The sequence below is a fragment of the Triticum urartu genome, unplaced genomic scaffold (assembly GCF_003073215.2).
Source record: "Triticum urartu cultivar G1812 unplaced genomic scaffold, Tu2.1 TuUngrouped_contig_6963, whole genome shotgun sequence".
Taxonomy (NCBI): Eukaryota; Viridiplantae; Streptophyta; class Magnoliopsida; order Poales; family Poaceae; genus Triticum; species Triticum urartu.
In genome coordinates this window covers 2,722-13,414 of record NW_024117767.1, presented here as the reverse complement: position 1 = coordinate 13,414, position 10,693 = coordinate 2,722, and the positions used below count along the sequence as shown (strand labels likewise).

General features: G+C 40.5%; 1 protein-coding gene across 1 annotated transcript; it reads left to right on the top strand.

Annotated features, from left to right (window-relative positions):
* Positions 1-580: 580 nt before the first annotated feature.
* On the top strand, positions 581-4,363 carry LOC125531328 (wall-associated receptor kinase 3-like). Its single transcript, XM_048695739.1, has 4 exons — positions 581-1,277; positions 1,461-1,840; positions 1,993-2,172; positions 3,095-4,363. Exons 1-4 carry the CDS (start codon positions 652-654, stop codon positions 4,147-4,149), a joined length of 2,241 nt encoding a protein of 746 aa, XP_048551696.1. The 5' UTR covers positions 581-651; the 3' UTR covers positions 4,150-4,363.
* The last annotated feature ends 6,330 nt before the right edge of the window (positions 4,364-10,693 follow it).

Genomic DNA, 10,693 nt, shown 5'->3' with positions numbered 1-10,693 from the left:
GTGTCCGCCATCGATCTCAGCCTCGACCCTCGAGGCCATGGCGGCGGCTCCCATGATGACGGGCTTCTTCCCCCAGCTGCTGCTCCGTGGCGCAGTAAGATCTCCTCTCCTCCTTCCGCGTGTATACACGCCTCCAAGGTATGATGAAATGCCCCTCCCTATGGCCCTCAGTGTGAAAAACTGTTTTTTTTTACATAGTGTGAAAAATTGTTATGAACACGCGACTTCCTTCCAGTTGTCGTAAACGGTTCACACACAGAGTTTTGAAGCCTCTTGATCGGTCTTCCTTGTCTCAAAAACTACTCAATACTCAAAACCGGAGGGGGTATAAAACAGGTTCAGGACTTGAGGTTCCTGTCATGGGGACGGAGATGGGACCGGGTTTCTTTCATGGCAAAACCCCGCGGGTTGCCATCTTGATCAGTCTTTTAAGTGTGCTACGTGCACCCGTATCAACCTTGATAATTAATAAATCATGAAAGCTCTGCTGACTTGACCTCTCTTGATATTTTGCCGACTTCTCCTGATATTTTCATCTTGGCTCCTCTACCCACATGATTACTATGCTAGCAGAAGCAATCGGAACTCAGCTAGAGTTAGCAAAAACACTAGAGGCAGCTTAGGCAGGCTGGCAGGCAGAAGCTTAGCGCCATGACGTCGACCCCGTCGCAATCCCGGCTGAGTCCATTGCTAACTCTAAGACTACTACTTCTCCTTGCAGCAGCAGCAACCCAGCGGTTGATCCTGCAGGGCGGTGCTGGTGCTGAAGAGCAGGAGCAGCAGCGTCGACCCATCACGCTTGAGGGTTGCCAGGCCATGTGTGGCAACATCAGCATCCCCTTCCCGTTCGGCATAAAGCCTGGATGCTTCGTCAAGGGCTTCCAGGTCACCTGCAACGACTCATTCGACCCACCTCGCGTCTTCCTCTTCTACAACAGGACGGCAGTAACATACTGCTACAACGAGATGGGCGAGGGCGCGTACTCGGCGGGCATGTTGGAACCGACGCTGAAGAGGAGGTGGGAAGCACCGGTGGAACTCATGGACATATCGATTGCCAAGAGCGAGGCACGGGCGTACGGACTAGTGAGATCCGACTGCAGCACGAATGCGCTCGACCACCTGCTGAAGCTTCAGGTTACGTGGCTGCGTGAGCCATTCTACCTGTCGGAGAAGCGCAACGTTCTCAGCAGTGTCGGCTTCGGTGTCGAAGCTAGGATGGGCAGCGACTTACTGGGCTCGACGAGCTACGATACGACATGCTATTCAACAGTCGGGTAAGCCTCCGCTGCGCCATATATGTGCATTCTTTCGTTCGTCTTAAACTCTTAATACATATCCTTTGTGCATCTTATCGTACTATAAGAAAGAGGTAAAATTTACTCCTAAATACTAGGAATTACTCAATTGGGAGAGCCAGCAACGTTGCGAATTATTACTGAATGAGATTTTTGTGCCAGCCCTACCTGCGAGGTCGCCTTTTCAAAAGGAAGCATCCTCACCTCGTTTGGTGTGACATTCGAACCAGAGAATAACACTTTTTGGGAAAATTCTCCCTGCTCCTACGGCATGGTGGTGGAGAGCTCGTGGTACAACTTCTCTGAGGAGGACAGGCGCGGCTACGAGGTGCTATCCAACAAGTACTCGAGGGGTGTCCCCGTGGTGCTCGATTTCGCCTTTAGGGATGGTTCATGTCCGTATGCGGACGGCTCTGTCCGTCCAGGCTACAGGTGCGTCAACGGCAACAGCTCCTGTGTCAATGCAACCAGTGCCGAAGGCTATTTCTGCAAGTGCTGGGAACATTATGATGGCAACCCTTATATTCCTAATGGATGCCAAGGTATGTACACGATGAATTTACTTACATTTGTTGAATCCTGCGGACCGTTGCTCAAGCATTTTTGGTAGTATTTCTTTTACAATTGGCTACTAGATCAAGCCTACACATACTTAATCCTTTTCTCCTACACATACTTAATCCTTTTCTATCAGACATCAACGAGTGCGAGCTCCGGGAACAAAATACCGATCTCCGTGATTTGTATCCTTGTGATGGGATCTGTAAGAACAGGCTGGGAGGCTATGACTGTAGATGCAAACCCGGAATGAAAGGGGACGCCATAAAAGGAACATGTACGGAGAAATTCCCCCTAGCAGCAAAGGTGGTTGTGGGTAAAGCACTAATCTTTTTTATTCAGAAAATTTAAGAGTTTCATTATCTCTCTGCCTCTGCACGTTGGATGCACACAGCCACCATGATTTGTTAAACGCAGAGTACAATAGGTGGCCAGCATCGGCGTAACCATGACCACGAGAAATACAATGACAAAAAAGTACAATACTCAAAGTGATGTTTGCCTAATCTAGTCCACCAGCCTGTGTATTCTTGATGTTAGCTAAGTTGCACTTTAAATTTTCATATTCCTTCTTTTTGGGAGAAACGTTGCATGAGAGTTATTTTGGAGAATGTAGATACCAGAAACAAAAATAAATTGAATTCATCATTATGATGTAGTCAAAAAAATTGAAAGTTCGATTGTTGTTATGATTTTAAATAATTGAATTCGGTACTTCAAAATCAAATGTGCACATTTTTCTTGACTAATACCCCCCTCTATTCCTATTCTTATGGTGCATAACTTTTCCCACGACAATGTCTGAAACAGAGCACTTGTTTCTTAATGAATTGAGTTTGAGAATTAATGTAGAAATTACGCGTAGCAATAATTGTGAAGTCCTTTATCATCCAGGTTCTGGGTTGCCGATAATGATAAATTCAGTATGTACTTCCTGTAGCTGTAGCTTCAGTTTCATCTCATAAGTCTTATATACTCCCTCTGTCCAGAAACAAGTGTCGTTGACTTAGTACAACTTTGCACTAAAGGGGACACTTATTTTAGGACGAGGGAGTACTACTTTAGAAAAATCAGGTTACTTACTAGTTATGTAATTATTTACTTAGTGATTATGCAGAAATAGCATGTCAATTTAATTGAACATTCTATCATGTAAGTGTAATGCTATCTTGGTAACTGTATATATGAAGATCTGAACATGAGTAAACTTAAAGCTTGACTACTTTGCACTTTATCAGGCCTCGCTGCCATGATTGTTGTCTCTGTCCTCATGGTTATGTTCCATCAACTCCTAAAATTCAAAAGGTTCTATGAACAAAATGGTGGTCCGGTACTAAAAGGTGTAAAGAACATAAGGATTTATACAAGGAAACAAATTAAACAAATGACAAATAACTACAGGCGTGTAATTGGAGAGGGCCACTTTGGTAAGGTTTATCTTGGGACTCTCAAAGACAAAAAACATGTTGCTATAAAGAAGTCCATCAAGGTTGACAAGCACATGAAGCAGGAGTTCACCGATGAGGTTATAATCCAATCTGCAATGAGGCACAAGAACATTGTTATGCTCATAGGCTGCTGCTTACAGCTGGACGTTCCCATGTTGGTGTACGAGTTTGTAGCGAGAGGGAGTCTGTATGATGTCCTCTTCAAGTGCAAAGATAAGATTCTAGTGGGCACACGACTGAGGATTGCTGTCGGGTCAGCCGAAGGCTTGACATACATGCATTCAGCAGGGGAGAGCACAATCCGTCATGGTGATGTTAAATCTGCCAATATCCTTCTCGACGAAAAGTTCACCCCAAAGATTTCAGACTTTGGGACATCAAAGCTACTCGCGAGAGGAAAAGCCGAGATGACAGAACATGTCATTGGGGACATGAGCTACATAGATCCAGTATATATGGAGCAAGGGATCGTCACACAGAAGAGCGATGTCTACGGCTTTGGAGTTGTCCTCATAGAGCTTATCACAAGGAGGCCTGCAACATATGATGCTGAGCGGAGCTATGTTGCAAACTTTGTTGAAGCTTGTCTAGCAAAAAGAGCAAGAAACTTTATTGATAACGATGTTACAAGTGAGGCGGATATTGATCTCTTGGAAATGGTTAGCAGGGTCGCCGTGGATTGTCTCAAGCCCAATCCAGAAGAACGACAAGATATGAAGCAAGTAGAGCACCGCCTCCTTGAGATTGTTGCACAGTCTGAAGATCATAGTCAGGAGAGGGACTACAAGGGAGATTTTAGTCTGGCACCAGATGATGTTGCTTTGCTTAAAGGCTTGGGAGAATAAATTATCCTCTACCAATGTTTGTACATTTTTTTTACTCAATTATGTAATGGTTTGATTGCGTTGAGGCATCAAGACATTAGACTATGTAGCAATTTTATTCATGTGACATTTTCCTTGGTGAAAGGAAATGTAGGATCTAATTGTTGTGGATTTATTATGAGGTATAAACAGACATGACAGCACTGTGTGCATCACAATGATGTAGAGGTAAGGGTCACCCCGTTTTCGACAAAAACAGACACGCCACCTCACCATTGATTTTGTATGTGAAATTCCTTTGGTCTAAAGCTTAAGGATGCCCTGCTGAAGCAAATTTGATGACCATGGCCCACAGGTCAGTTCCAATGTGGCCAGCAGGTGTCGTGCCAAGTCACCATTTATGCGGCCATCTCATCGTTCCAGCTCACTAGCCAACTCCAGGTATTATGGAATAATAAGTGTGCCAAGTAGAATAATAAGTGTGCCGGCCCAAAATTCAGAGGAGCGCTCGTCCTCGCCTGGTCACGGTATCTTGTACCGTCCTTTCTCATATGGATCCGACACAGTGTAGTCACAACGGTACGTGCGGCAGAGCCTGATTTAATGGCGCTCCAAGTTGGCTCACATCCCCCAGTAACGTCGTCACTCGGTGCTCCGTCATGTACCCGCGGCCAGCGTTTCTACAAGTGCATGAATCACAACGTAAGCAATCTATAATTTCAGTTCATGGACTATTTTTTTGGGACTTTCAATCCCATTCAGCCACTTAGTTGCTTGCATTTTTGTTCCTGACGAAGCATCGGCGGAGTCAAACGCGGGCCACTTAGCGCCCATGGCGGCTGTTTGGGTCAGCGGTTCGGGACTACGTACTGCTACTGTAATGACATGCGCACGCACCTGATCACTGATCGCACGAGATGGAGCTGGACGACGATTTGTGTTTCTTCTAAATTTGCCATCTGCAGCCTACCATATTGTCTAAACTTGGCATTATCTAGAGAACATTATTTTTGGGTCTTTTACATCTGTGTCCCTAACTCGAACCCACTACTCACATTTGCCTCTAATTCAAAAGTCTGCTCAAAAATGCCCCTCCGCCGTTACGTGCCCTTACAGAAATGCCCTTTTACGCCGTTATCGTCCGGTCAAAGCCGGTCAAAGGGCATTGACCGGCCCCAAAAAAATAGCAAAAAAAATCTAAAAAATCTGAAAATTTGTGAGATCAAAGATACTCAGGTTCGCAAGGTGCGTGCAATTTTTCGTGCTGTTTGGGCATTCCAGGAGCTCGTGTCAAAGGAAAAACAGTAAATATGTAAGCCTGTGAACAGTAAATTCAAAAAAATAGTAAGAAAATTTAAAAAAATATGAAATTTTTTGGCATCAAAGAGGCTATGGTCTAAAAGCTGCATGCCAATTTTTGTTGTGTTTGGACATTGGAGGGGCTTGTGGAGAAAAAAACAAAATCTGGCCCGGGAAAAAACTTGGGAAAAAATGACTATTTTGTTTTTTCTTGCGAGAGCTCCTCGCAAGTCATTTGATCACAAAAACTTGCAAGCACCTTGTGCACCCAAGCCTCTTTGATGCCAAAAAATTTCATATTTTTTTGAATTTTCTTGCTATTTTATTTCAAATTTACTGTTCACAAGCGTGCATATTAACTGTTTTTCCTCGCCACGAGCTCCTGGAATGTCCAAATAGCACAAAAATTTGCACGCACCTTGCGCACATGAGTATCTTCGATCTCACAAAATTCTAGATTTTTTTAAATTTTTTTGCTATTTTTTTCAGGACGGTCAAAGTTGTTTGACCGGACGGTAACGGCGCAGAAGGGCTTTTCTGTAAGGGCACCTAACGGCGGAGGGGCAAATTTGAGCAGGCTTTCGAATTAGGGGTATATCTGATTAGGTGGTTCGAGTTAGGGACAGAAATGCAAATGGCTCATTATTTTTCTTACAGTTGCCATCGGACCATGCCAATTCCTAATTTTATATAATTCATGTTTTTTTGGCACTGTACCATGGCAACTTAAATATATATCGCCATGACAAATTAAATCACATGCTAGTTATTATTTTAGAGCATGGAAATTTTATTAATTACAGCATTGGCATTTATTTGTATTTGGATCATAGCAATTTGACCATTTATGTTTTGGGGCCATGGCAATTTTTTAATTGGTTCTTTCTTTTTTGGAACATAATTTTGTTAACATTTGCCATGTGACCAATACAAACTTTTCCTATATTTGTCATATGACGATAATACTATCATTTTTTCCTCTATATGCATTTTTTTAGTATTTGAACCATGGCAAATTTATTGTATACTAGGTGATTTCCCTGCGCGTTGCGGCGGAAATTTGAATATTAATTTCAGATGTATTATGTATGAAGAAAATAATCTAAATCAAGAGCTACTGCTCTTTAATGTAGAAATATTTCATACTTTACCCGCACTATGTGTAAACAAAGAGTATGCATGTGGTTTGCATGAGGATGCAAAATAGTGTTAGTGGATGCTGACATGGCACACTTGCTAGGGGTGAAAGGCCGCATGTTGAGAGAATTAGACTTAGTCGGGACCAATTATTTAAGAATAGTAGATACCATGGCAATTTATTGAACGTAGCATGGCAAATTTATATTGCATATAGGTGGAGTTTTTCCTAACATCATGGCTATTTTCTCTCTACTTTCATATATGAAATCTTTTAAAACATAATTATATTTGCAGCTTCAAGATGCACTACCACATGCCAACTTCATAAATTTTTTGCCTATTTTTTAAAACATGCATGGTAAATTCTACAACTTTTCATAAACTAAATTTTATACATTTTTGTCATGGCAAAAACCTACAACTTCATAAACTACTTTGTAGGTTCGATTTGCTTTGTTTTTTATGCATTATGGTATACAAAGTTTATACTTTATGTCATGGCAAAATGTTATACTCTACAACATGGCGAATTTGTGTGCGTGTTTTTTGTTACACGCAAATTTTCTATGCTGTACGGTATGGCAAATTCATAATATATAACATGGCAATTTTTTTGCCCGAATCCAGGCGCGCAAGACGCGCTCATTGGAATCTAGCTACTGAACATCATGGTGAGGTACGTCTTGAGCAAACGTTCCTTGCCTATTTTTAATAATTGAATGAACGATCCTTGCTGAGGGAAGCGTCGCGCTAATAAGGTACTCCCGCCGATTCTTTCTACCCCGCGTATAAGGTTTGTGTCAAGTCAAACTTTGTAAAGTCTGACCAATTTTCTATTTAAAAATATCAACAATTACAAAACCAAATATATATAATATGAAACTACATTTTCATAATGAATCTAATGACATTGATTTGGTATTGTAAGTGTTGATATTTTTTTTTCTATAAGTTTGGTCAAATTATAGATATTTTGACTTCAAACAAAATTTATATACAGACTAGAGTTAGTACCCTCGTGAGCGAACGATCCTAATTGACATCCTTAAATATTTCCATTACCCTCCTCATATGGGTTTTCATCGCCAAGTCGGACAACCTCCAGAGTATGTAATTGAACCATGTTTTCACAAAAAAAATGTAACTGAACCATGGGAAATATGATCGGTTTGCAAGTACATCAGGTATCTCGGAAGCACGTCTATGGCATCCTTGGTCCGCCGTTTTTTTTTTTTTGAGAATGGTCCACCGTTTCATTATATGTTTAGCAGGTAGTATTTGTGTGTTTTTTTAGTTGGAAGTATTTCTGTCAGCCCCAGCAAACGATGACCTGAATCCCCTCATCAAACAAAAAATGACCCGAATCCCGTATGGCAGTAGTCTTGCCGGTCCCGTACCCGGGGTCCATCTCCACGCCTTGCCGTCACGGCAATGCACCGCTCCGTTCCCTCGCCACGATGGCCCACTCCCGTCCGCAATAAGTGCTAACCCCATCACAACGTTCTGCTATTGGTCCACAAAACAGGATCACGCGAGCTCGTCCGCGCAATCGCCTCTCTCGTGTGCCGGCTCACTAGGCAACAGGGTTAGCTTTAGCTTTCTCCATAGTTCATTTCCCCCAAAAAAACACAATTTTTTGAATTGTTAGATCGTTAATGGGTTTAAACAGGATTAAACAGCACGTGACTCTAGAGGCAGAAGTTGAGAGGCGCATTAATGTGGGGTGAGTTGCCGCCGCCGATCACCAGAGAAGTGATAGCCCTGTAGCGCGGATGAAGAACAGTGGTTTAAGATAGAAGGAGTGAGGAGGGGGCCGATGACAAGGCAAGAGAGAGGGCGCCACATGGAAGAAGAAAAATGATTCCATGTCTAACTGAACGGTGCTATCTTTCCTAAGAGAAGAACTGACACTGCTACCACTTAGTTTTTGGGCTATTGGTTGCTTGCATTCACTGTTTGGGCCGCCTCGCATGGACTTTAAAGCACCTCCTAGCTAGGCCCACTAGGAATGGCCGAATCGGCTGTTTCCAATGAGCCAGACTCGAGCGATATAAGCCACTCAAATTCATTTGTGATGAGCTAAATGGCTGCCGCCGCGCCCATAGGGACGACGCCCTGAGCCGGTGATGGTTCTGTCTAGAAATTGTCATGGACTTCTATTTTGGTAGAACATATAGTATGACGCTGTCTCCATAACTGATATGTTTCCTACTGTAGACATGAACAATATTAAACCTCTATATATATAGTGTAGTAGTATGTTGTATAAAGAACACCGGCCCACATATAGTATGGGATCGAAAATGACGATGGCTATGCTGAATTAGCGTGCAACAATGCTGCTGCTTCTAATCAGTATTTCTCTTATCTTTGGAAAGATAGCATTGATGAGCTACACAAGGAAATTTGATTTTTTTAACATTTTCGAAAACAGGAACAAAATTAGAAATTTTAAACATTTTCGAAAACAGGACCATTCTCTAAATCTCCAAACAATTTTTGAGTTAGTGAAAGATTTTCTGAAAATGTGAACATATTTTTAAAACTGCAAATATTTTTTCTCTTTCTGAATAATTTCATTCAAACATTTTTGAAAAGGGAACAAAATTTGTAATTTCTAATATTTACTTAAAATGGAAAAAATATATTTGAAATTCCAACCATTTTTTCAAAAAATAAATTATTATTTTAAATTAGGAGGGTATGAAAAAAGAAAAGAAAAAGAAACAAGAAAGAAAAAAGAAAAAAGAAAAAAGAGAAATGAAAACCAGTAAAAAGAGACAAACAAAAAGAAAACCAACACAGTAACCCTTTTTAGAAGGTTCCTAAAACCGATAGAAACCTGAATAGAAAAACCTACCTAGGCTAGCTAAAAAGCATCTATTTGACGCAAGGCATGTCAAATATGAAATCCGCAATTAAGGGACTAGTTGGACACTGGACCTATATGTCGCCCATACTGATTTCTATTACGGCTCGCCCTGGCGGTATTTGGGTGGGCTCAATACTGTAGCTGGACGCGATAATTTTGCCCTGTATTTTGTGGGGGGTTTCATGTTTTGCGTTACTTTTCTTAAAGTTTTAATCAGTTTTTTATGATTTTTCTTATTTTATTATCATTTTTTCTTCTGATTTATTTGCGTTTCACACATTTTTTTCTTTTTCATTACTTTTTCTTACTTTCGACAAAGGTCTGATTTTTCATACATATCGTATATGTTTTGTATACATTACGACTATTTTTTACATGTTAACTTTTTTTTAAATCTATGTTTTTTATCTCAAAGTTTTTTCACCTTCTACATTTTTCGGAGGCATCTAAAACATTGTTATATACGTTTACATTTTTAGATGCGTGATTAAAAAATTTGAAATAGTTGTATTGAACTTTGTTTCTGAATAAATGTTAAGCAATTTTTAAGTACATGTTGACACATGTTTTTGGTTTGATATGAAAGTTTTTTTAACAATGCAAACATTTTATGAATAATGCATAAATATATTTTAAAATTTTCACAAATATTTTGTTCGAAACAAATGAACATTATTTAAATTGTATAAAACATTTTTAAAACGTCGTGAAACATTTTTTAGAAACATTTGAACATTTTTGAAACGTAAAATGTATATTTTTTGAATTGTATAGACATTTTGAAAAATTGAGCGAAAAAAATTTAGACTGCGTTTACATTTTAGAAATGTGATGAACACTTAAAAATCAAACCAAATTTCCCCTCACAATATACGTATTTTATATCAAAATTTAAAATAAAAGAATGTGCAGTGAATATTTTATTACCTTTTAGAGTGACATCGACACGATGTTACCACAAGGTTACTGGGCCGAACCACTACCAGCTCCATGTAGGTGATGTGGTCTTCTGTCTGGTTTAAAGCGAGACATAGACTCACCCCTAGTTGGATTGCTTCGTCGCAACCTGGGTTGGATGAACCGCCTCTCACTCTCCTAACAAATATAATTTCTAAAAAAAAACTCCTCACAACTATATGTGTTGACTATAACTTGCAACTGATGCATTTTTTAAATCATCTTCATTGCATGCCATAGAAATTACAACCCTCTCGGATACTCATGATGTTAGCTTCTAGCAAAACAAACGATGTG

Excerpts from the sequence above, each read along its gene's own strand:
- LOC125531328 (XM_048695739.1), top strand. The coding sequence starts at position 652 with ATGACGTCGACCCCGTCGCAATCCCGGCTGAGTCCATTGCTAACTCTA. Across the intron at positions 1,841-1,992 it reads TATTCCTAATGGATGCCAAG|ACATCAACGAGTGCGAGCTC; the intron begins GTATGTACACGA and ends CTTTTCTATCAG. Across the intron at positions 2,173-3,094 it reads AGCAGCAAAGGTGGTTGTGG|GCCTCGCTGCCATGATTGTT; the intron begins GTAAAGCACTAA and ends GCACTTTATCAG.